Source organism: Bemisia tabaci, chromosome 9, assembly GCF_918797505.1.
Source record: "Bemisia tabaci chromosome 9, PGI_BMITA_v3".
NCBI classification, from domain to species: Eukaryota; Metazoa; Arthropoda; class Insecta; order Hemiptera; family Aleyrodidae; genus Bemisia; species Bemisia tabaci.
This window is the reverse complement of record NC_092801.1, coordinates 32304126-32331474: the sequence shown is the minus strand read 5'-3', so window position 1 is coordinate 32331474 and position 27349 is coordinate 32304126. Positions and strand designations below refer to the sequence as shown.

At 38.6% G+C, this 27349-nt stretch overlaps 1 protein-coding gene across 10 annotated transcripts in view; it reads right to left on the bottom strand.

Annotated features, from left to right (window-relative positions):
• The window catches only part of Cadps (calcium-dependent secretion activator 1), a 259032-nt gene that overhangs the window by 58224 nt on the left and 173459 nt on the right, over positions 1–27349 (bottom strand). For 9 of the 10 annotated variants that reach the window (XM_019041273.2, XM_019041278.2, XM_072304444.1 and 6 more), the window contains exons 4-7: positions 11489–11656; positions 8872–9047; positions 2075–2154; positions 780–931 (exon numbers count right to left, since the gene is read on the bottom strand). In XM_019041273.2, the coding sequence (XP_018896818.1) occupies positions 780–931; positions 2075–2154; positions 8872–9047; positions 11489–11656 (576 nt within the window). Of the gene's footprint in view, positions 1–779; positions 932–2074; positions 2155–8871; positions 9048–9748; positions 10185–11488; positions 11657–27349 lie in introns of those variants that run through there. The other variant, XM_072304448.1, reaches the window with a different exon arrangement.

The window sequence follows — 27349 nt, the reverse complement described above, 5'->3', positions numbered from 1 at the left end:
ATTAAAATTTGCCCAGTTAATTTTGGCAACAGCTGATATGGTTTGGTTCCTTTCTGTTAAATGCGGTTCAACTAGGGTATTAGAATACAACCAAATAAAACGGTAGAAGGCTGTAAGGAAACAGAACATAGTTATTCTATAAGGCTATAGCACTATACATACACGGCAGCTGCCAATGTAATGCCAGAAAATAACTCTAGACACTAAAACGTATCCGTCTTAGAAATGCAACTTAATCACTCTTGTGAGACTATAGGCGCTGAAGACTCCTTAAAAAAGCTACCTTTGGCTTGTAAGAATATTGTCCGACTTCATTACCACACAAAACGCTTCTACAAAATCTTCGGCTCACATACTGTTATTAAAATGGATACACTTCTCAAAAGCATACATTTCGGTCACTTCAAGAAAATTTTTTACTGCTCTATGTAATTAGATGAATAAAAATTCTTAGACGTCTAAACAACTATTATAGAAAATTGTTGATTGATTGAGTGATTTATTTAAGAAATCAACAAGCGCTATCAGCTGTGGATAGCAATTTAAAATTGAAACAAGAAATCAGGCATCTTTTAGTATTAAACTCTCTTTCAAAGTTACTCTTATCACTGAACTCTTTTGCTTGTAAATTCAAGAGTTGACAGCAATGTTCCTGGGTTTCCCCTGTAGTGCAATTTCACACCAAATTCAATTCCCTCGAGTTTCCCTGCTTTCCCTGCAGTAAAAGCCCTACAGAGAGTGAAAGATTCCCTGAAAGTAAAGCAAGAGAAAATACTAACCTGTAAGGCATTAAAAAGTAGTTGGTGTTCAAATTTTTTTACACTTAGAATTTGCTGAAACATATCATACAGCTGCTCCTTTGAAAGGATTAATTCACTATTAAGGGTGTTTTGCTGCATCCTCGAAGGCCTCTTTGAATCTTCATCTCCAACTGGAAAAATCATCACATATTAAAATAATAAAAAATCTTACTTTAAAAAACTTCACTTGATCCCCTTTTTTATGAAGAAAAATGAGGACAACTATGTGCTCATTGCCTTGAAATTCTTGAAAAATAATATTTCGGGGGAAAATTTGATTATGAAACGAATGAAACGGAGATATTTACCTATTTCAAAAATCGAAATAATTATATTCACCCTCATAACATTGACAAAAGTTAGGTTTTGTAAGTCAAAGGGAAAGTGTTTTATAATTCTTGGATTCTTGATATGATTTTTTGTCGCAAGCTTGAAAAAATGTTAATTTAATAGGTTTCAGCTTACCTTGGGTACTTCTATATTACTTCCATAAAAATTAACTTTGCATAAGTAAGTGTAGATATTCATTACCTATAGACAATTGTCTTTTTTAACTTTCATTTTGCTTTTTTTTTAAAGTTTTTACGAATAAATTTCTTGTTAAGCAAACAGACTTCTTGAGGCAACGAGTTTGCCAGAGCTTGCAGCCTTGATCATTTTTTGCATTCCTATGCACATCTTTGCGGACTCAAAAACGCTTCAGGAAATCGTATTTGAAAACTACAGGGTGACATGTTCTCTTGGAAATAGAAAATTCCCTGATCTCTATGGCTCATCAGGGTTTTCAAAAAATAAATTCTTGGACTTTACCTTAGCATTCTAACTTTTATTTTTTTGGTTAATTTCTCTTGAAAAAACTTTTTACAATAAAATTTAGGCTGGAAGTCTCTTAAAATTGTAAAAATTCAAAATTCGACAATTTACAGGCAGAAGTTCTAATTTTAGTCGATAGAACGTGTAAGTGTGGTGGAAAATAATTATTTCAGCCAGAAGAGAGAGAGAGTTTGACACAATTCCCTGACTTTCCCAAGTTTTCAATAATGTTTTAAAAACTTGCCACCTAATTTCAACCTCATTTCTTCATACGGTCATTGAAAAAATAACAAAAATATTTAATCCAGAGCCACTAGGTTTACTAACTACCTCCATGGCAAGAATGATTAACTTTGTCCAAAGAGTGAAGAGATAAATAAAGTGTCTAAAACTGAATCCGAAGTAGAAAAATTGGAGACATCTTGATAGAAATAAAATTAAAAGAGCAGTAGGCTTCTTACTTTTTAATATACAGTCAAATTTAGCCATCCATGAAGCTAAAACGGTTTCTTTACTAAGACCATCTATTTCTGGTAAGGATCTAGAAACAAATAAGACAAAATTAATATATTATTTGAAATACTCAACCCCCTTGTCAGGAACAAAACATAAATGAAAGTGTCAATAGGGGTAATCTTAGAGATGTTGGGACACAATTTATTTATTTTATTTTTGTTTACAGGCACTTCAACTTTAACCAGAGGTCTCAGTGTTAATCATTAACTCAAGCCAGACCAGAATCATTTGAAACTCTAGAGCGTGTGAAACTAGATGGAATAAGAATTATTTAAAAAGTAAAAACATTAACCCTAGTCTGCCAAACATGGGTCATTTTTGACCCGCCACTTCGTAAAAGAACACCCATTTTTCACCCGCTGCCCCTGAAAACTTTACCTTCACAAATAGCACTACAAAAACATTGAATTACATGAATTCAAAAGAAAAACCATTGAAAAAAAAATTTCGAGTAGCCAGAGCTTTTTTTTCACTACTCCTGCGAGAATGACAATACCAGATCAGTTTTGACCCGTCTCCCGTTACCTAGAGAATTGTCGGTTTTTTTTTTTATTTCAACGACCCATGATGATGCTGCTATCATCCCTGAGGTAAATTCGAAGCCAGAGATCATCCTATGCTACAACAAAACTAAAACAGAGGTTGATACGATGGATCAAATGGTCAGGTGCTATACGGCCAAACGACAGACGCGACGGTGGCCATTTGCGTCTTTCATGAATTATGTTGAATGTTGGCTAATCTCAACTTTGAAAGGAAAAAAATATTAGGCCTATAAGTCTAATTTTAGGTTTTCCTGATGTAAAACATCATTTAAAATACGTGCATGCATAAAGAAATACCAATGAAAAAGAAGATCCTGTGTATTTTAAATACGGGTCTAAACTGACCGGGGGGGTCTGTGATTGGCAAACTAGTGAGAAAAACTTGTTTGGCAGACTAGGGTTAATTTAATACTGACCGGCCTCAATTCAAGCAAAAAACCTAAAAATTTCCATTAAAATTGTAGGTGAAACACAAAAATGTATCACTGGACCATTCACATGAATATGAATATTAATGTTCCATTTCCTGATGGTTGGAGCAAAACATTCTGCACTGTCACTTAAAAAAAGTCCTGGAAAGGAGTTCCAACGATTCATAAATCAATTAGGTAGTAGGTAGATTAACTGGAATATCAAACTTTCCAAACTTTTCCCTCACTTTAAAAAAAAAGAAAAAAAGAAAACAAGCAGTGAACTCCAACACAATGTGTTGATAAGGCGCGTCATTAACTCGCACATATCAACCCCTTTAGTTTTCATTTACAGAGATTTCAAAAAAGGCAAGCAGCACAACAAGAGAATTCACGATCCAACACTGCAATGTCAACGACGCACCTTGACGAGACCGTGTATTGTGAATCTAAAAAGCTATTCGAACAAATTTAAGTTTTTTGATCCGGCAACACAGGGCGCAGGAGACAGTTCTGCCGCTCTGATCGGTGTCTTATTACAAACAATAGAAACTTTGAATGCTCAGCTCAGAGTTCTCACCGAGAAAGTGAGTAAACTTGAAGCTAGCCAGAAAAGATAAACAAAGAAATGAATGACTTTTTTAAATTGAATTGTGATTCATTGACTAATCAGAATTTCTTAATGTCTCAACAGGAAAATTATCCAGAAATCAATTTCGATGATGTTAAAGAGCTACGAGCAAAGACTAATTGCAAGTCATTAAACATTATGGCATGGAATTGCGGCGGACTGACCCGGGTGAAGGCCGAAGAATTCAATGTCACGCTAAGGGATTTCAATGTGGACATAGCCCTATTATCGGAAACCTGGTTCACCAGGACCGATTATAAAAGGTATTTTGCTGGATATAAAATGTTTAACTCATTTCATCCAGCAAATAAGCACAGAGGTGGGTCTTCCATTTTAATTAAAGAAAACATTACTCACAATCTTATCAAGTTGATAGAGACAAATGCTTTTCAAGTTGTAATCGTAAACGTGCAAACTGAATTAGACTCTTTCAACATAGCCTCAATATACACTCCACCCCGTAACATCCTCTCAACTGAGGATTACACTGAGTTTTTGGAGGAATTAGGCCCAAAGTATCTGATCGGTGGGGATTGGAACGCTAAAAATCCTCGATGGGGATCCAGGAGAGATAACCCTAAAGGCGTATCACTCCTAGAAGCAGTTAATTTGGTTGGCGGGAATTTTATATCCCCCGGAAAACCGACAAATTTTCCCACTAATCCAGGCCACCAACCTGATCTAATAGACTTTTTTGTTTTTAAAAACATAAATCTTATTGACCACGTCTCATGTGATACCTTAATGTCTATGGAAAAAGGTCATGCAAAAATCATTCTGGAGATTTTTACTACTCCAATCCTTGATAATCGTCCCCCCTCAACTTGCTCTAAAAGAACAGATTGGAAAAATTTCAGGTTAGATCTAGAAAATTTAATTGACAACAGCGTTCCAGTCCTCACTCCAGAAGATATTGACAGGGAGTCGGAGCTGCTGGTGGAAAATATCAGATCCTGTGCAGCAGCCAATACACCTGTAGCTGTAAATAACATAAAACCTTACGCTATCCCAAAGGAACTTCTAAAGCTTATTCGTTTAAAAAGAAAAACCAAAAGAAAAGCAAATTTCACCCATTTTCCTGAAGACAATTCAAAATTTAACAGATTAAATGCAATAGTAAAGAAAAGAACACAAGAATTTTTAAATTACAAATTTAAAAAATTTATTAACTCCTTGTCTCCGTCAGCAGATAAAAACTACTCTTTATGGGCAGCCACAAAATATTTAAAAAGGCCAAAACAGTTAAAATTCCCAATCAGCAAACCTGACAATACATGGGCAAATACAGATGCTGAAAAAGCAGAGGTTTTAGCTGATCACTTTGAAGCCGCTTTTCAACCGCACGAAGACCTGGAAACACTATCTGACTCTGATGTTTCCACCGGCAGTTCTGACTCAGATTTGCAGAATGAAGGGGAAGTGTCCACATTGAAACCCCGAAAAATCAAAAAAATCCCACCAATAAAAATAAAAACCATATCTCCCTCAGAAATCATTAAAGAGATAAAAGGTAAAATTAAGGCAAACAAAGCACCTGGATTTGATAAAATCTCAGGACTGATTTTGAAGAACTTGCCTAACAGGGCAATAATGAAATTGGTCTCAATCTTTAATGCTGTCATTAGATGCAAATATATTCCCTCTCAATGGAAGATAGCGGAAATCTTCGTCCTCTTAAAACCAGACAAACCTCCTACAGAGGCTGCATCTTACAGGCCAATTTCGTTGTTGCCTGTTATCGGCAAACTCTTTGAAAAACTGTACATTAAGAGATTGAACGAGATAGTTGGCAAGCAAAATCTAATAATCGACGCCCAATTTGGTTTCCGAGCGAAACATTCTACAATTGATCAACTTCATAGAATAACTAAATTTATAGAAGACTCCCTGGAAAAGGGAGAATACTGTGTGGCGGTTTTTCTTGATGTAGCGCAGGCATTTGATCGTGTCTGGCACGAGCGCCTCATCGGAAAACTCTACAAAATGCTCCCATGTAACCATGTTGAACTCCTGTCTTCATTTTTATCAGGTAGACAATTTAGAGTGCGATATGAAAATACCACCTCAAGTTTCAGACCAATAAGGGCAGGAGTTCCGCAGGGTTCCTGTCTTTCCCCCCTTCTCTATTCCCTTTTCACCACAGACATCCCGCAGTCTGGGAGAGGGGGGAAACTGGGAGTTTATGCCGATGATACGCTTGTGCTAGCAGCGTCGAAAAGCTACAGGGAGGCACGTTTTAACGCTCAATCCCACCTAAACAGGATTAATAAATGGACAAACAAAGATAAGACCAAATTAAATGCGTCTAAATCGGTAGAAATTGTATTTACCAACAGGCCATTTACTCATATTCCTCTTCACTTAGGAAACTCTGAAATCCCTCGCGACACAGTCGCCCGATATCTCGGCCTCCACCTGGATTCCAGGCTCAAGTGGGGTGCACACATAAAGAAAAAAGTCGAGCAATTAAGACTTAAATTTCATGATATGCAGTGGCTGATTGGCCGCAAATCCAAGTTATCTCTAGAAACCAAACTGCTCCTCTACAAGTCAATGTTGAGGCCGGTTTGGAGTTATGGCTGCCAGTTGTGGGGCTGTGCAGCCAAGTCAAATTTAAAAAAGATAGAAGTCATACAAATGAAAATATTACGAAGCATTTCAAAAGCCAGATGGTATGAGAGGAACGCGGATATTCGCGCCGACCTCAACATTGATTCTGTAGAGGACTACATAACAAAAATGTACAACTCTTACGAAACTAGGCTGCATAGGCATCCCAACCCAGAAGCGCTTGCGCTTCTGGAAAAGGACCAATGCACCCGAAGATTAAAACGTCGCAAACCCCACGAGCTTGGAATTCAGGGGTTCTCAAAATTATCCTTCTTTTAAACTGACGGGCCTCCTTGTGCTCTTCGAACGCAATCAGGGGCTCTTGGGCATTTGACCGGGTTCGGTCACCCGCATTCCATGTCAAAGCAAAAAGACATTTTTACTTTGAAGCAAAATTGTTTTATTTTTCCCTCCTCATTTTTCAGAGGTTGTATTTCTCTCCATATAAATTAAAAAAAATGTGTGTAACCTAGTATAAGTTTATCTTATAAGTTAAACCCAAGTTTTTTAAAGATGTATCTTACATCTAAAAACATTCTGTACATATTATAACTTTTGTACAAATAATAAAAAAAAAAAAAAAAAAAAAAAAAAAAAGCCTCAAGCAAAATCTTATCAGATTCTTGAAGAAAAGTGCTACGGAAAAATTTAAGCGAAGAAAGGAAAAATTCTGTCGAGCTCCTAGAAGATAAAGTCGATTTAAAGGTATTTTGGGGCTAAAATACCCAAATCACCGGTATTATAAATCCCGTTATATTAATGAAAAGAAATTGACTCGATATAAATGCAATTGTATTAAATATGTCTTGATTTTGTTATTTTAAACGTCTTTTCATGCAAAGAAGCTCAACCATGTCCATGCTTTATTCATTCATGAATTGAAAGTAAGCAATCCACATCCCGAAAATCTACCGATTTGCCGTAAAAAATCGCAGAAACTTGATATACCAGGTCGATGTACCCACTCTTTGAATTTACCAATCAATTTAGTGAGTGCACGTATGTGAAAGTCAAAATGCTATAGTCATTTTGGGTGCATTCATTTTTCATGAAACAATTGTAAGTAATTTCAATCCCGAAAAACCATAAATTTTCCGTATAAAATCGAAAAAATCAAAATATGTCGACTCCCTGACGTGAAAATTAAATTCTACGTGTGAAAATACTTATGTATTGATATGCTGAACAGAATGCCCGCCTCTCCTCGTAATTTACAAACTGTTCCTATACTCATCTCAAAATTTTTCTCAGAGCTTTGTGTTATTATCAGCTTCCATTTAAACCCCGGTTTGATGGCCGAATCGGCTGCCCAAAAAGCAAGCCATTTTTGAAGGGCTCTGTGAGAAATTCGTGATATTATCAGCTCTCAGAAAATCACCCCATGGGTAAAATTGCTGGTATAAATTTTCGAGTGCTTAAAATAATCGTATTCAAGAAACTTAGGCATTAAACTATGGAGTCAATTTCGTTTTAATAATATAACGGGATTTACTTGTCTTCAGGTCAAAACTCATACAAGGGAGCCCCTTGCAAGAGTCTAATTTTTTGTAATTTCACTCAATTTTTTCTCCTTTTTATAATTGAATTGCTTGTCACATTCTGAGGTCAATCATATTAAATTGTAATTTATACATTTCTTTTTTCCCCCTTCATTTTATTTTTTGTTTGGAGAAGTTTTGTTGATTTCTTCGGATTTCGAATACTGTAACTTCTCTTCTATTTGGCCGATTTTTATGAATGAGAACTCTTTTAATTCGTGTTTCAACGGAGAGTAAGGAAAAAATTGCTAAAAACTCGCGAAACATTTTTTTTTGAAAATTGGGCTAATCCTAGCGTGACGGTGAAATGGTTAATGAAGCGTAAGTAATTGGGCGAGGGGCTGAGGATCCCGGCCTCGCTTGGCGACCGTCATTAGCTATTGTTCGTAGAGACGCCGACGCAGTGATGAGGAGCGTGGGGAAGAGAGGGGTAAGTGGATTCCTGTATGAGCCACGTTTAGCTAATGGTCTAATGAGTCTCGAGGCTCATCACAGATTGCACTTACACAGATTGCACTATCAGAGCACGGGTACCAACTTTTGAAAAGTATAACAGAGGTGTGGAGATCTGTCAAAGCAACGTTTTGAACAAAACGGAGGAGTTAAATTCTCATTCCGAGAGTGCCGACCTGCTCAGCCATCCTCGAATCAGTTCGCTTGATTCTGCTTATATATGCATATTTTAAATCAGCGCGTCGTACTCTTAGGCTTTTTTTAAGAAAACCAAGTAACGTAGACTCTTGGTATTCACTGCACATAAACTAGAGAGCCTCAGAATGAGAAACAACTTTAAATCATAATTATTGACGGATAAATAAACTTTTTACACCCTTTGGAAGTTGAGCTCTCAAAGTAGCGTCACGCGGGGTCTTGTGACCCTCCATTGCCCTCAAAGACTGTCGGGCCGACAATCTTCGAGGGTCATGTGACCCCGCAGGACGCCACTTTGAGAGCTCAACTTTGATCGTTGAGAACGGGCTGAGCGCTCAAAGCTCATGATATACTTACCGAACCCTTTTTTCTATATTATTTCTGAAGACTTCACGGAAATCATGTTGAGAACAGGCACCAGATTGAACCATTTTTGAAACCCTATCAGACCGTAAGAACACTTCATAATAACTATTGACAGCATTCTGAAAAGCTTCATCCGCCATTATCTGGGTGTCTCCTTTCAGAAAACTCTGGAAAAAGAAAAAAAATAAATCAGTGAAAAGACAAGATTAGAAAAATGAGAACAGTCATGTAGAAACATCCCAACGAAAAGGGAACGTAGTCCACATAGGCATAAGTTTCAAAGAAGCAATCCGACGGTGTAAGTCAGCAATCACATAACTCGTTTGCGGTGTCTGAAAATCTCCACCTCTATGTTATTTTTTTAAAGGAGAACAAACTGACATCATTCCTTGAAGTTTTTGCAGAATTTTCTTTGCACCAAGAAGAAAAATCACGGCAGTTTTAAAGAGTTGCCATTGAGTAGTTTCCCGTTTAAAAAATAAAGAATGACAGGAAGTCTGCGACACGAGTCGCAAACTGAGTTATGTGATTGCCGACTAACACCATCGAATCATTGTTGCGATGGATCACGAGGTCGGGTTTGAAGAGATTGACAGAGAACAGTGGTGTTGGGAGGGAAGGATTGTGCAACACGTCTTCAATTTCATGATAGATTTGGGAGGATGGAAGAGGTGTGAACAGAGGCAATCCAGCAATTTGGCAACACTGGATTTCCTCCATTTAAACCTATGCTGAATAATCAATTCTTGTCGGAGCCCCTGGCCCCTCCAAGAATCGATACATTTCCATAGGTTTAAATGGAGAAAAGACAATGTTGCCAATTTGTTGGAACTGCCAATGGGTGTGAAGACTTTTTAAAGATGCTCACCAAAGGCACTTGCTTGCTCCTTGAAGTTCCTGGTCCATCCCTTCGGCGTCATGATGGTAGGTGTGTTGTAGTGAGTTAATTTACTGAACAGGGAGATATGCTTCTTTTTGAAGACTGCATTATCATTGTAATTTGCTATTACCAAGAGGTAGTTGGAACCGTGGAACCGGAGCAATGTTTATTTTCAAGGAGGAGATAGTTTACGTTGGTGCCTTTGCAGATAAAAAGTCTGCGATATCAGGTTTTTTGTTGATATCAACCAACGAGCCAGCTGGTAGGAGTACCAGTTGGTAGGGTGAGAAACGAGCACAAGGGTGACATTGAATACAAAAGCACAATTGGCTGGCAACATAATCACGATGATCGAAATAGTTTTTCACTATTTTTCATCACCACTGAACACTAATGGAAAAGAATAGCTTGAAACTTGTGATGATAAAAACGACACATGGGTAACATTTTATTGGTAAACAACAATATAACCTTAAAAAATACTAGAGACAAGTTCACCAATAACATAGATTTTAACTAGAATGCCTTGCGGATTGTGGCAAGTTCATTTGTTACGAATTCGACACAAGGTAAGGTCAAATATATCCACTGGTTTATGTAAAGATTTCGAATTTTCGTCTTGTTATTTTTTATTCAGTTAAATTTATCGAGAAAAAGACTGAAATTTGTACGGAGGAAGGATGAGATTCCTAGGGACATTTTGAGCTTGTGAAATGAATTACTGTACTTAATGTATTCCCGCTCTTTTTCACCCGCGCCTTTTGAAAACTCGCTCCTTCCCGCCCGCGAAATTCGAATTGTCGCTCTTTTCTCCCACGTGCGACGCGTGGGATAAACGTTGCCACACAGAGGAACGAACGATTGAAAGAAGTCGGACATTAAACTCTTTACTAAAACTGTGAATTTTGATGTGAACCAAGCGTGAGAAAATTTTTTGAAGAAAATTTTTCAAAAAAACGATAGAACCACTTTAAAAGGGAAGTTTCCATTTAAGGTGATTTGTCACGCTCAAGTGACGTGGTCGAACTGACATGCGATATATCGCATCTTTTAGGTCAAAAATCTCGGCAGATTTTGAATTTTCAGCCAAAAAAAGGACGATAGCCCCTGCGCATGAGCCTAAAGAATCATTCTAAACCCAAAAATCGGCAAAATTCAGAGGAATGAAAGCAGGATAGTGATTGGAAAAAAAAAACCTCGCATTCGATTCAGCTATCGATTTCTGTATCGAATGCGAGGTTTTTTTTCCAAACACTATTCTGCTTTCATTTTTCTGAATTCGTCGAATCCTGGACGAAAGAACGTAACTCCATTTCAATGTTGCCAAATTTCCCCTCGCAAATTGCCTATTAATCAAGAGAATCTTGGGCATTTCTGACTGAAAATTTCCCTGATTTTTCTCTAGATTCCGAGCAAAAAACCAACCAATTTTGGATAAAAATTGCTTACGTACATTTTTGTATAATAAATTAATTGTTCGAGTCAATTTGGCAACCTTGGAATGGAGTTACGTTTCTTCGAGCTAGAAACGACGAATTTTGCCGATTTTTGGGTTTAGAATGATTTTTCAGGCTCATGCGCAGTGGCTATCGTCCTTTTTTTTGGCTGAAAATTCAAAATCTGCCGACATTTTTGACCTAAAAGATGCGATACATCGCATGCCAGTTCGACCACTTCTTTTGAGCTTGACGAATCACCTTGAAAGCTGATGGATCGGGGGAAACGAACCTGAAATCGGCCTTGTATTGCTTCCAGTTGCTGTTTGGTGATTTTCGTCGGCCTCCGTGTCATGTCGGTCGGTTGTTTGGAATTGAAAGGGTAAGCGATGCATCTCGAGATGAACACGTACAGTTGTATCCGCCGCTTCCTTTCCTCTTCCTCCTTTTCCTGTTTATCCTGCAACATCCCAAAGGAACAACGATTTAGAAAGGCGAAATTCACACCAACTCCGACAAAACAGTGGCCCAAGTTAGAGTACCTATGTAGGGAAAGTATGGACAAGTCGAAAATGTTGAGGTTACATGATGGAGCTCTTAGACCCAAAAAGAGTCGGCAATCTATGAATTCAAATTATCTCGAATGATTTATAATCACAATTGTTGGGAAATACCGTTGGTAAAGCACGTATTTGACTTGGTTTTTGCATGAACTTACTCATTTTTGCGGAAGAATGCTTACTTATGAATTTTCTTGTCCATTTTCGTTTGATACTGGAGTCGAAAGATTGATAGTGAAATTTTTCGTTTTCAAAGGTTACCTACCCTTTTGGGCCCTAAGAGCTACATATTTCGAGTTGTCCATACTTTCCCTACATAGGTACTCTAGCCCAAATAGCACAGAGCAACAACATTAAAAAAATAAAAAAAATTGCGATTTACAGGAATAAAATTGCAATTTTTCACCATTAAATTGCATTAATTTTGAATAATTTGATCAATAATTGCCGATTTTAACGATCATTAGATGGATTCGCCCAATTGTAGTCAGAACGGCATGCGATATATTGCATCAATTATTTCCATTTGATTTCAGCGACTCGTCATTTTTTTTCCATTAGATGCGCCTGTTGCAAACTTTTGCTATATCAAAACTAAGATTTGTTTCTTATAGATAATGCCTCAAAAATCACGATGAGCGCATGGCAAAGTCTGAAATGCACTCATAACTTCACAATCTGCGTAAGAAAGTTGCGGTTTTTTGAGCTTCCCGCTTCAAAAACGATACTACGGCACAGGTGAACATTTTGTTAGAGGAGGCGTTCCATCGTCGGCAATATTCATCATGGCCGACGCCAATTCGCCAAAACACGTTTGATGAGACGAGATAACACCTGAGCAGCATTAGACCAGATAACAATCGGCGTGTTTACGTTCATATTTTCCTCGCCCGCCTTGATTGACCCTGAACTCACCTCGAATTACGCGCGGAACTGCGGAAGCGTCGGCCATGATGAACATTGCCGACGATGGAACGACTCCTCTAACAAAATGTTCACCTGTGCCGTAGTATCGTTTTTGAAGCGGGAAGCTCAAAAAAACGCAAATTTCTTACGCAGATTGTGAAGTTATGAGTGCATTTCAGACTTTGCCGATGCGCCCATCGTGATTTTTGAGGCATCATCTGTAGGAAACAACTCTTATATTTGCTCTAGCAAAAGTTTGCAACAGGCCCATTGCGATATGTTTAACTCATTTAGTCGATTAATGCTGATTTAGATCAATAAACGAAGTGAGCTCCATGTTTCAGAAAGAAAGGCAATTTGCAATGCAATGAAAAATTGCAACTTATTTCAATTTTATTGCAATACGCCTTAATAAATGGGGCCTCTTCAATTAGGAGCTCGGCGACATACACAACGGTCAGTTGAATTGCTAAATTTTTACTATGTAATTGCTACTTATTGCAATCTGTGCTACTTGGGATGTGTGTCAGAAAAAAATAGGCAATATGCAATGCAATAAAAAATTGCAACTTATTTCAATTTGATTGCTATGCAATACATTTGAATAAGACGTGTTACTTCGATCAGTAGATAGGCAACATACACAACACTCCATAGAATAGCGATCATTTTGCCAGGAAATTGCACTTTATTGCGATCTGTGCTACTTGGGAAGTCCTCAGTTCCTCGTAAGAGAGCAGTAATCCCTAATGTCTTCTGCATGTATCTCTTTCTGCCAACTTCTAAACCTAAAATGAGTTCATTAGGGATGAATTGAGGACGTAAGTACACAAGCATGCAGAAGATGGCATACACAGCTGAAGTGCCTTACAAGAAACGAAAATGTCCCTTTTTTATAGTTAACGGTGCAATTTTTTAGTTCATAATCAATCGAACACTTTTGGTGAGTCTTTCAGACTAAGATTGAAAGTTACACGTAAGCTGTAGGACTGGTTATTCGATAACAATTCCTACTCGCACAAACAACTACCCTAGTAGCATTGAATATTTTTGAAAATTGAAAAGCGTAATTAAAGTATGTAATGACGAGTTAGGAAACCGTTTTATGTTCTTTTTTCAAAACAAAAGTTTGCGTATAAAAAAAGTCAAGAAAAAAATCCGCATCAAAATTTTGTTGAAGTCTAAAAACTCATACTGATGCTGAGCAAAAAATTGAATGCAAAATATGCAACATAAAAAACTAAAGTTTTTCGTAGTATAGCTGTTAAAAAATTGTGATATGAGGTGGCAAAACATTTGGAAAAAGCAAATTGGCATTTTCACGTAAAAAACCATAAAGGTTTTCTAACTCGGCTTTTTGACAGTTTCTTTCCATTGGTGTTATTTTTCAAACTATACTCTGAAGAAAAAAACATATTGGATCTAAAGTCCAGACTCTTAAAAACATCGACAAGAAAAAATACTCTTGATTCAATCGGATTTTTGCTTGAATCAAAACGAAATCCGCCTAAATTAAGAGGCTTGGTTCTTGATTTAAGCTAGATTCTGATTGAATCAAGAGTACTTTTTCTTGTCGATGTTTTTAAGAGTCTGGACTCTAGATCCAATGTGTTTTTTTTTCCAGTGTAGTATTTGAAATTTTTTGAAACAGCCAATGCTACTGGGGTGAATACCGTCCCTTAAAACTTTATCTGTACAGTTACTGCTGCTCTCTTCGGTGAAATGACAGAACTCGCGTCTAATCAACTCCCTTGTAAGCCCTCAGGCCCCAAGGTTTGTCTGCGAATTTAAACGTTCCTTTGTAAGTTTCGACAAAGTCTGTCGCGTAGGCCATTACGCAGAGCATAATGAAAACACGCGAATAATAATCTCGCATTGCGAATGTCGTTTTACGCAGATAAAAACAAGAGAGGAACCGTAATGCGCAGATTTGTCGAACAAATCCCGAAAGGAATCTTTCCTTCATGCAAAGTTAAAGTCGGATCAACATGGCAACACTGGTGGCGACTAATTAAAACAACGCGATTATGAGCCTTGTTTCAACACTCGTGAAGCGTGAGGCTCGAGGGAAGGGGCGAGACGACGTTGGAAGATCTTCCTGTAAATATAATTTTTTTTTACCCACTTCTAAGTTCCTTGAGGCCAGGGTCGGATTGAAAGTGGGTGGTTAGGACTACATAGAAAAGTTTCAATTAGAAAATATGTATCTCATACATACTTAGATTGAATTGAAACAATACACGATGTGTGATAAATATAGTCCAACTAAAACAGGGTGTCTGGAATTTTTGACCAAGCTCAGTACCTGATATTTCCCTGATTTTCAGGAGCTCATTCCCTGATGAGAAACCGAAGTTTCCTCCCACTTCCCCAGAATTTTCTGAAAAAGGAATATAAGTCTTCAGAGCTCCATATACGAATATCGATTTTAATTAATCTTTCAGCCACTTTTGTTTGGCGCACATTCAGAATTTTAATTCCGATAGCGTTCCTGATGTTTATATTAACTGGTCAATGAAAGCATCTCCTTTCTTTTGATGATTTGAAGTTTCAAAAGTGTAATTCAAAAAGTCAGTAATAACGCTCGGTCAGATTAGACCGCCAGCTTTGAAAACAGTTACTGAAATTGACTCCTAAAATATTAACTTTTTTAGTTTAAATTGGTTATAAAAATTTTTAATTCCCCACTCACGAGAAGAACTATGGCCTACATAAATCAAATCGAACAAGGTTTTGGCAGACTTAATTCTTAATCGGGCAATATTTCTAACCCGCATTATGGATGTAAAGTGCTAGCGCCGTGCACAGATAACAATAAGCGAAGCTTTGAAATCGAGGTTCCCATGTTTGCACACCGCAGAACGGGGCCAAAAAGATAGAATAAAGAGGAGCGCCTTCAATACACCGTGTAATCTCAATACGAAATTGTGATACCACTATACGTGCGGCACGACAGTCATTTTGCATAGCCGGCTAATTGAAGGCAATTCTTTGGTTTCCAATGGACCAGTAGATGAGGTACGAATTTAAGCATTCTGATACGTGTTTCTTAGCCAAAATTTCACGAAGAACATGATTCGCGCGTCGAAAAATACTGAAATTAACTCCTAATTAAGAAATTGACGTTTTTAGTATATATTGGTTACAAGAATTCAGAATTCCTCGTTCAAAGGAAAGTCAATCATCTATTTGAATTAAATCGCGCACCTCAACGGTTATTGCAGGCTTCTTAATCGAGCATTGTTCCTTCCTCGCCGTATGTTTTTTGGTTAGCGACGTGGAACAGCTAAGCGAAGGATCGAAATCGAGGCTTCTATATTTCTCTACCATAAAAAAAGGGTCAAAAAGATAGGAGAAAGAGGAACGCCTTCAATACACTGTGTAATCTCAATACGAAATTGTGATACCACTATACGTACGTCACGACAGCTATTTTGCATAACCGTCTAATTGAAGGAAACTCTTTGGTTTTAAAAATTTGAACTTACCGAATACATGTTTCTTGACAAAAGTACCACAAAAAACACGATTCGCGCGACGAAAAGTACCAAAATCAACTCCTAATTGAGAAATTAAGGTTTTTACTATACATTGCTTACAAGAATTTAGAATTCCTCGCTCAAACGAAAAGGAAAAGACAAGAAAGAAAGAAAGAAAGAAAGACAATCGTCTACTTCGCGCGTTACAACGGGTTCAGCAGGCTTCTGCATCGAATAATATTCCTTCATGGTGGTGTTAGTGCGTTAGTGACGTGCAACAGCGAAGCGAAGCATGGAAATTGAGGTTCCCAAGTTCCCCTACCTCAGGCAAGGGCCGAAAATATAGGATCAAGAGGAGCGCCTTCAATACACTGTGTAATCTCAATACGAAATTGTGATACCACTATACGTGCGTCACGACAGTCATTTTGCATAGCCGGCTAATTGAAGGCATTTCTTTGGTTTCCAATAGACCAATATTTAAAGTACGAATTTAAACTTTCTGATGTACAATACATATGTTTCTTAGCCAAAATTTCACGTGGAGCACGATTTGAGCGACAAAAATTACTGAAATTCCTTCGAGTCCTTGGCATTTTTAAAAGCGGGCTTGTCCGGGATTTTGGCTCGAAAAATACGCAATAAATCACCACGTTAACAGCTTGCATGGTACTTTCCTGAGTATTAAATACAAAGCACAAGCTTTAGTGTCCCATTTTAGTAATGCTCGTTGAGCGAATCGTGTTCTTTATGGAATTTTGGTTTTGAAACATATATGAGAATGAATATGTTGCATGTGTGAGGAATTTGCGATTTGACTGTTGATTCTTGTGTAAAAGTTGGCGAGAAACACGATGGTGCCACTGGTTTTCTCTGAAATCAACTCCTAAGCTCAAAAAAAGCTCTCAAGTTGAGGCCAAAATGGCCGGGGATATTCCACGCTATTCTCAGAGTCTACTTCTACATCAAGACAAACTCTCCATGCAAAGATAGGGAGCAAATACATTAGCAGTGATGCCGTGTTTTCAGTTTTAGAGTCCCCAAATGAGGTGGCATCCCTGCGAATGTATTTGCTCCCTATCTTTGCATGGAGGAGTTTGTCTTGATGTAGAGGTGAACTCTCAGAATAGCGTGGGATACCCCGGCCATTTTGGCCTTAACTTGAGAGCTTTTTTTGAGCTTATTGGGAGTTGATTTCAGAGAAAACCAGTGGCACCATCGCGTTTCTCGCAAACTTTAACATTCCTAAGAATCCACAGTCAAATCGCAAATTCCTCACACATGCAACATCTCCATTATTGAAACTCGAATTTTGTCTACGGGTCCATCCTACCTGTTTCCCTGCCCAGGGATTCTCGGATGTAGTTCGCGTTCGGGGGTGCGAGGAGTTTGTTAAGGGTGCGTTGGTGCAAGTCGGGACGGCACGTGTCTTGCGTGGGCGTAAAGACGCGAGTTCAGATCTCTCGACGCCCGCCGCCGCACAGTGGATCGAGTCCCGCGGTGGATGACGTCAAAAACCCGATTTTTCAAAGGGCGATATCTCGCTTAATACTGAACGTAGAAACTTGCTGTTTGGACAGTTCTCATTATTTCTAGCTGAATTACAAGAATAAAGCATTCGAACACGATTCTGTGACCAGCGCAATCGACCCACCAGAGAGGTCGGGCATGAAATTTTTAACTTAAACCGCAAATGTTGATGTTTATTTCGTCACATTTTCAATTTTATGGGGTGATGTTGGAGGAAAATTTCACGAGAAAACCAATGAAGCTACTTTTAAAAAACCTCAGAGTTTTGTAAAAATGGAGCTATAAACGTTTAAAGTTTCCGAGTTTTGTCCGACCTCTCCTATTGACTCGATCCACTGTGAGCCGCCAGCATAATCGCTTCCGGGAGTTTCGAGCCCGGCCCGGCGCACGGTGGGTTGAGTCAATAGGAGAGGTCGGACAAAATTTGGATACTTTAAAAGCTTATACCTCCGTTTATACAAAACTTAGAGGTTTCGAAAGTGGTTTCATTGGTTTTCTCGTGAAATTTTCTTCTCGAAGCACCACTTAATATATATAATATGACGAAAAAAATATCAAAATTCGGAGTTTTAGTCAAAAATTTCGAGTCCGACCACTCTGATTGACTCGATCCACTGTGCGACGGAGACTGCGGCTCCCCCCCCCCCCCCGCAACAATCGATGCTCCCTTCCCGCGACTTCCATAGACGACTTAGGACTTTTCAAAGTTCACTATATTGCCTACCCCCAACGCCCAGGAGATGAATTTTTCCAACCGAGTGTCTTCTCTACGCACTCGAGGGCCGAATTTTGTCGGCTCTTTCACACGGAGACGCAACATTCATCGATGAGTTCAAACCGCACCATCGACCAATCAGAAACGCTAGGCCGGACTTGAGTGCGGTCGAGACTTGTACTATAGTCCACGCCACGAAAAGTGGCGGGTGAGGGGCGGAGACAGTCGGCCGGTCTAGTCTATCGTTGAAGGGTGAAGCGCAGATATTGGCCCAGTCGTTACCCCGTTTCAACTACGGCCAAAACCTGCGCTTCAACCCTTCAACGATAGACTAGACCGGCCGACTGTCTCCGCCCCTCACCCGCCACTTTTCGTGGCGTGGACTATAATGCCGCAATCACACGCTGAATTTGGCAGCTGAATGTGGCAGTCAGCAGTCAGCGCTCAACAGCTGAAATTTCACTAATTCGAGTTATTTTCATCCAAATGTGTATCAAATCTATTCGAATAGTTCGGACAAATCCGACATTATCCGATGGTCGCTGAGAATCGTTTCTGAATTTTGCGCGTCACGCGCAAAATTCAGGCATCGGGCCAATGACTTCCACATTCAAGCCACATTCAGCTCCCACATTCAGCGTGTGATTGCGGCATAAGTATACTTAAGGAGATGCGCCAGACTCAAATTACGTGGTCGAAGTGGCATGCGATATATCACATCGCCAAGGTAAAAAATCTCGGCAGATTTTGAATTTTTAGCATAAAAAATGACGATAACCCTTGTACTTACATTAGCCTGAGGAATCATTCTAAACGCAAAACTCGGCCAAATTCAGAGAAATGAAAGTAGAATAATGTTAGGAAAAAATTCTCGCATTCCATTCAGCTGGGTGAGTTCAAATAAGCGTCTAATTTGGTGTCCCGAGCTGTTTTAATCGTCATAATTTGAGAAACATGGGCAGATCAAATTTTTTTCTCATTTTCCACACTATTGTTGACTATTACATGCTATTTCCCACTTTATTTGGACTGAAATAAAAATTTAGGAGAACTTTGAATGTGCAAATTGCCTAAATTTGTCCCAAATTTGCGTGTCCCCCGTGCCTGGTTCTTGACTTTAAATCGATGTTGCAGCATAACTAGAGTGATTATTTAAGAAAACTTTATCGGAGATGATAGGAAATGCTTTTGAATTTAAGAAAAAAAATATGTCAATTTATTTTTTGCTCCATCAATAACTTTTTCACGCGCTAGAATCATTGTCCCGAGCAACAGTCAGCAACAGTCAGGAGAGACATGGCAACGATGTAATAAGCTCTAAATGATTGCCGTAACGTTGAGGTTTTTCCAAAAACGACTTTTTTTGTTTTGATTGAATAGTTCACACGTCGTAGATGGCAAAAATTCTGAAATTCGCAAATTTTTGTGCAAGATTAACGCCATTAATGATGCCAAACAGAATGCTATACATGATAACTAACAGGGCGTCAAGCATACACACACACACTAATATCAGCTCGTAAAATACTTTCGAAGTGTGCGTTAGGGAAAATTTTCTCTTATTCCGATCCTCTAGGACGTGCTACTAAATATTCCGTGAAAAAAAACACCAAAATTGTCTTTACTGTTAGAGATGAGCTTAAAAAACAGCTTATTCCATCCTGTCCCGTTCCATCTTGTCCCGTTCCATCCTGTCCCATGTCCCAGTTTAGTGGGACAGAAAGGAAACTGTTACAACTGAGACTTGCTTGTTTAAGCCCTGTAGGCGCTCTTTTCTACCGATTTAAGTGAAACTTGGTATCCGGGGGTATTTTTCAATGGGGAACTCGAATTTTTAGTCGAATTTTGAAAATTCGAAAATCCAAGATGGCGGACATGACCTAAAATGCTATCGCAGCGCCTAATCAACTGGGACTTGTTTGTTTAAGCCCTGTAGGCGCTCTTTTCGACCGATTTAAGTGGAACTTGGTACACGGAGATATTTTTCAATGGGAAACTCGAATTTTTAGTCGAATTTTCAAAATTCGAAAATTCAAGATGGCGGACATGGCCTAAAATGCTATCTCAGCGCCTAATCAATCGATTTACGCAAAACTTGGTACCCGGGGGTATTTTTCAATGGGGAACTCAAATTTTTAGTCGAATTTTGAAAATTCGAAAATCCAAGATGGCGGACATGACCTAAAATGCTATCGCAGCGCCTAATCAACTGGGACTTGTTTGTTTAAGCCCAGTAGGCGCTCTTTTCGACCGATTAAGTGGAACTTGGTACACGGAGATATTTTTCAATGGGAAACTCGAATTTTTAGTCGAATTTTCAAAATTCGAAAATCCAAGATGGCGGACGTGGCCTAAAATGCTATCTCTGCACCTAATCAGTCGATTAAAGTGAAACTTGGTATCCGGGGGTACTTTTGAATGGGGAACTCGAATTTTAGTCAAATTTCCGAGATTCGAAAATCTAAGATGGTGGCCGTGGTTTAAAACACTATCTCGGTGACTAATTAATTGATTTTAATGAAACTGGACCGGAAAACCTTGGTATAAGGAAAAGAAAGGATATTTTAATAGGGGTGCAATAGGGATTCTTATGTATCTTAGGCTACGAAACCATCGTGCACAGATTCTCCCGGAAAATTGACTCTTCTTCTGGAAAAGCTAGATTCTTAAGGAAAATTCCGATTTCTCCGGAAAAATTCCGAACTTTCCCAGAATACATCGCATTGATACAGGTAAATGGAGGTGTTCTTCAGAATCAGCGCCAAAAATCTACTCCGAAACCATTGGCAAATCTTCGGAAAATCAAAAATCAAAAAAAAAAAAAAAAAAAAAAAGTTGACCGGTGTAATTGTTATGTTAATGTAAGTCCTCAAACTTTTCCTGGCTTTATCACCACTTCAGCGGGTACACGCCCACTCGAAGTTTTAAAATTCGGTGTTTTTGATCCATTTTGTATTGCAATATTCCAAGAAATAAAAGCTTCTTCTCGTATGAAACGAAAACAGTGCGCAAACAGACGGAACTGTCTAAAAGACAAGCAGAATAAGCTCCAGATATCTTTCATGACGGATGAATTTTTTCTTAATTTTTTTGGTTCTGCAAGATATGAAAGGGTTACATGTTTTCAATTATGCTTCAATTTAGTGCTCGACGATGCTTTTATGACAATTGTGTTAAATTTTTAATTAAAAGTATTAAATGTCACCTCTGAGATGAAAATTTAGGAAATCAGGCAGAATTACGGCAAATTTTGGGAAGTGATCCACTTGACGGTGGAAATTCGGGTTTAAGCCCAACTATTAAGCTCGACGAGCTATATTTCCTAAGTCTACACCTAATGATAGTCAAAATAAAGTTTGGTTTGCCCAAAAATTTAGAAAAAATTTTGGGAGGAAATAGAACCTGGAATTTGACCCTTATTTGAATTCACCCAGTCTATCGATTTCTACATCGAATGCTAGGTTTTTTTCCTAACACTATTCTGCTTTCAATTCTCTGAATTTGGCCGATTTTTGGGATTAGAATGATTCCTAGCAACATTGGGTTGCGCTTGGTTCCTTCTTGCAAAATGCAATCCAATTTAAACCCTCAATATCGGACACTCTGCGTGGCCAGGAATCAGAGTAAAAACTTCTCCGTTCTCAGAACGAGGTCTTTTTTAAGAAAGCTCCGAGACTTTTCGGCTAGCATCAAATTCTCCGAAAACCCTCGACAGAGAAACTCACACACGCACAGGTACACGCCCTGGTAATCACTCACACTTCGGAGAGCTATCAAGAACCGTTCCCGGGAAATCCCGCCCCCATTTCCGACAGTGGCGTGGCGTGCTTTGCAATATATCGATTGTTATGCCATTAAAACCTATTGAAAAGGATCGATAAACAGGGTGTTCGCAGCGAACACCTTAATAATCGATTCTTTACCATAGGTTTAAATGGCATAACAATCGATACATCGCAGTTCACGCCACGCCACTGATTCCGACGCAACTTTTCCGGGAAACTTTGATCCCGGCGCGTAGTTGCACCAATATCGACAACACTCGCCGTGCGTGCTTCGACGAGCGATTGTGGTCGGGAGTGCGAAGGGGTGAATAGGGGTGGGGGCGAGGGAGTGCGTGGGGGTTGTTCGGATTATTGAAAAAATTGCGAGGGTTCCGTGCCGAACGCGAAAAAGAGAGAAAAATCGCTTCCAACGAGAGCGGTCAGAGTTCAAACCTTCGCTCAGGTTGCGAGCGTCATCGAATTTTCAGCTAAATCATATTGCATTGCCAAATTAGAGCTGGAATGGACCGTGTTAAGCAGGAAAGAACCAAGCCACGTCAGCTATTGCCAAATTTAATTGGGCAATTGTATTTTTACATGAAAATGGCTCTGCGGATTTACGTGCATACACACTGAAAAAAAAAATCTCGGTGTATTTACTAAAAAAGGGTAAAATTACCAAGAATTCAGGGTTCCATTTGATCCCAGTTTTTTCTTGATAATTACCAATTATAGAATTGGTAATTTTACCGAGAAATCTCGGTAAAATTATTGACTTTCTCGGTAATTTTACTGGACTCCGGTAAAAACGCAAATATTTTTTATCGACTGTGGTAGAATTACCGAGATAAAATGGCAAAGTTACCGGGAATTGATTACCAATAAAAGTGGTATTCTTACCTGGAAAAACAGTAAAAATACCGGTATTTAGGTAAGCTTACTAGTCTGTCTTGGTAAAATTACCAATAATTGGTAAAAAAAGTGAGATGGCAAAGGTACCAACGGACCTTGGTAAAAACGCCGAGAATTTTTTTTTCAGTGAAGGAGTCTGAATAAACTTCTCTTGTAAAAAATTCAATTCCCCAATTAAACATTTTGGCAATAGTTGATGTGGCTTGGTTCCTTTCTGGTGCACACGTTCCAAATAAACCTCATGAGCAAAATTCAGTCATAAGGGCCTTGTAAAGGCTATCTTAAAGGCTTAAACTTTTCAAGGGATTCCGCACAAACGTTCATTTGAAAATATTGAACGGCTCAGTTACATTTGAAAATAGCTGATGTGGCTTGGTTCGTTTCTGCTAAATGCGGTCCAAATAATATGTGTCTTACCAGCTGGAATTAAAAGTATAACCGAACGACTTTCGTCCAGGCCGTCATTTCATAGTATTTATTGCTCTCTCTGAGGGGGCTTTTGTCGCTCGAGTAACTCCTCGTGCGTATAGTGCACTGAACCAAATGGATAAAATGGGTCTATTCCAAACTAAGATGCACAGTGAGATAAATGGACTACATTTCCCAATGAGAAACTTATCATTCCTGGCTCGTTCATAAAAGCTTCAGTGGAAAAAAAGACATTAGATCTAGAGTCCAGACTCTTGAAAACATTGACAAGAAAAAATATTCTTGATTCAATCAGATTTAAGCTTACATCAAAAGGAAATCCGCTCAAATTAAGAGGCTTGGTTCTTGATTTAAGCTAGATTCTGATTGAATCAAGAGTACTTTTTCTTATCGATGTTTTTAAGAGTCTGGACTCTAGATCCAATGTGTTTTTTTTCCAGTGTAACTCGGCTTTTTAATAGTTTTTTTTTTTCATTTAGTTTTATCTTTCAAAACTGTAGTATTTGAATTTTTTTGAAACAGCCAATGCTACTGAGTTCCTGATGTAAGCTTAAATCTGATTGAATCAAGAGTACTTTTTCTTGTCGATGTTTTTAAGAGTATAGACTCTAGATCCAATGTGTTTTTTTCCAGTGTTCTACCTGTATAAGGAGACTGCAGTCACATAAGCTGTTTCTGGAATGAGCCAAAATTTGTAGTTCTTAATCGTAAGATGTAGTCCTATTCGACGGTCAAACTCCCAAACCTCGTATCTCGTTTGCAGTGTTTACAAATCTCCGCTCTTATTTTCCTTTTCTAAACGAGAACAAATTAACACCATTCCTTCAGAATTTGCTTCGCACCGGAGTTAAAATCACGGCAGTGTTTAATTCGGAAGAAACCATAGCCACTCTGACATGCGAGCCCTGAGATCTGCAAGAGAACATGCAAGACGGGCATAATATCACAACGGGTATAGTTCCTTTTGATAAAAATGCACCCATATTACCGAGTCGAAACATGTTCGGAAAATTCGGCAACTTTGAGAGGGTGGTGACGACGTTAAACTTATGCTATATGCGACGAGAATGTTTTTATTTTATGTTCTGCAACCAACAAGTGGGTGTGAGCTATAATTATTCAAAACCCGGAGTTAAAATCGGATCAAGGTCATCGGGCCCTCAAGGCGGTGAGACGAGGGGGTTTCTCTGCTCTTGTTTGTCCACCCACGTCGTTACAGGGTGACGGGCAGGTAGGTAAACACGGAACATTGATAAAAGCACGAAATAGTTGGGCAAAAGGGCTATTTATCTATCATGACAGGGTGTCTACTTTAAAAACAAGTGTCAGTGCTTTTACAGCGTTCTTCCAGCACTTCCCCAAATAATTCCGACCCCCTTGATAAAAATTGAGTGCTTCATCATGGTGCCTTTACGTGACGAATTTGGCAAAATTTTTAAAATTCGAAATTTCAACGCGAATTGCGACTAAAACTACGGAGTCACGAAATTCGAAGCTCATGGGTGTCGAACATACAGTGGCTGCGCATGCGGAACGATTCAAGGGAATCTTCCACATGCCATTATTAACAACACAAATTCAACAAATCCCGAATGAAATCAATCGTGTAACTTTTAGAAACAGACTCTTGCTAGAATTCCTCGCTCAAACGAAAAGAAAAAGACAAGAAAGAAAGAAAGAAAAAAAGAGATACAATCGTCTACTTGGATCTAATCGCGCGTTACAACGGGTTCAGCAGGCTTCTGCATCGAGTAATATTCCTTCATGGTGGTATTAGTGTGTTAGAGACGTGCAACAGCGAAGCGCAGCATAGTAATTGAGGTTCCCTACCGCAGGCAAGGGCCAAAAAGATAGGATAGGGAGGAGCGCCTTCAATTCACTGTGTAATCTTAATACGAAATTGTGATACCACTATACGTGCGTCACGACAGTCATTTTGCATAGCCGACTAATTGAAGGCGTTTCTTTGGTTTCCAATGGACCAATAGTTAAGATACGAATTTAAACTTTCTGATTTACAATACATATGTTTCTTAGCCAAAATTTCACGTAGAACACGATTAGAGCGACGAAAATTACTGAAATTCCTTCGAGTCTTTGGCATTTTTAAAAGTGGGCTTGTCCGGGATTTTGGCTCGAAATATACGCAATAAATCACCACGTTAACAGCTTGCATGGTACTTTGCATGGAAATCAATCGTGTAACTTTTAGAAACAGACTCTTGCTAGGGATTAAGAAGATTTGCCTCCGCAAAAAAAGTAAGAATACAAAAGAATATTGAAAAATTTTAAGGTAGGTACAAGCCTACCTTAAAATTTTCAAGACTGACAAAATGTTTTTCTCAGTAATTTGAATTTTTTTTAGATGCAAAGCATCGTAATCCCTCGCAAGGGACTCTAATCAGAGATGTGCTGTTAATTGGGCCGCGTCGAGTAAAGAGGAACCAAGCCACATTCATAATTGCCAAATTTTAGTGGGAAATGTTTTCGTTTACATGAAAATTGTAGTGCGATTTTTGTGCAAATTTCAGTGAATTTTCTGCATGATATAAATCAAATTCCTTGAAATTTTCAAAGGAATCTGCACAAACGTTCTCTTGTAAAAAATTCAACTGCCTAGTTAAATTTGGCAATAGATAATGTGGCTTGGTTCCTTTCGGCTAGACGCGGTCCAATTTTTACTGAAGATTCGTTAAAACGGTCTTATTTTTGATTCTATGTTAAGGATCTTCTAAAACCTCCCTTGATCAAAATTAGAACCGTATGGCGCTATTAGGAAGCGAGAGCGACTATGAACACGGTCCTCTGAAATTCCTCCGATTGGAAATGGTTGAAGCACACTGAAAACAAATTAACTGTGACCGGAAACGAACGAACATAAATCTGGCTACTTTTTTTCATATTTTTTAATGGCAACCTTACTTCCCACTGAAAAAAAAATCTCGGTGTATTTACTAAGAAAAGGGGAATATTACCAAGAATTCAGGGTTCCATTTGATCCCAGTTTTTTCTGGTAATGTTAATGGTAAAGTTACCATTCATGAAATTGGTAATTTTACCGAGAATCTCGGTAAAATTATTGAACTTTCTCGGTAATTTTACTGGACCTTGGTAAAAACGCCGATATTTTTTTATCAACTGTGGTAGAATTACCGAGAAAAAATGGCAAAAGTTATCCCGAGAAAAATGGATCATTCAAGCTCATTGAAAAATGAACGATCCGGATCATTCAATTTGAATGAGTTTTTCGTCAGCTCATTCAAATTTGAATGATCCAGATCGTTCACTTGATCATTGAATTTTAATGCGCCCGAATGAGCTTGAATGATCCGGATCATTGATTTCAATGAGCTTGAATGATCCGGATCATTGGATTTCAACGAGCTTGAATGATCCGGACATTGGATTTCAACGAGCTTGAATGATCCGGATCATTGGATTTCAACGAGCTTGAATGATCCGGATCATTGGATTTCAACGAGCTTGAATGATCCTGATCATTGGATTTCAACGAGCTTGAATGATTCGGATCATTGGATTTCAACGAGCTTGAATGATCCGGATCATTGGATTTCAACGAGCTTGAATGATCCGGATCATTGGATTTCAACGAGCTTGAATGATCTGATCATTGGATTTCAAACGAGCTTGAATGATCCTGATCGTTGAATCCCAACCAGCTTGAATGATCCTGATCGTTGCATTTCAACGAGCTTGAATGATCCTGATCGTTGAATCCAAACCAGCTTGAATGATCCTGATCGTTGAATTCAATGAGTCAAGGTCTCGGTTGATGAGAATCTATTATAAAAAAATTGTAAACAGTATAGAAGCAAAAGTACATGGGTATCCATTCTC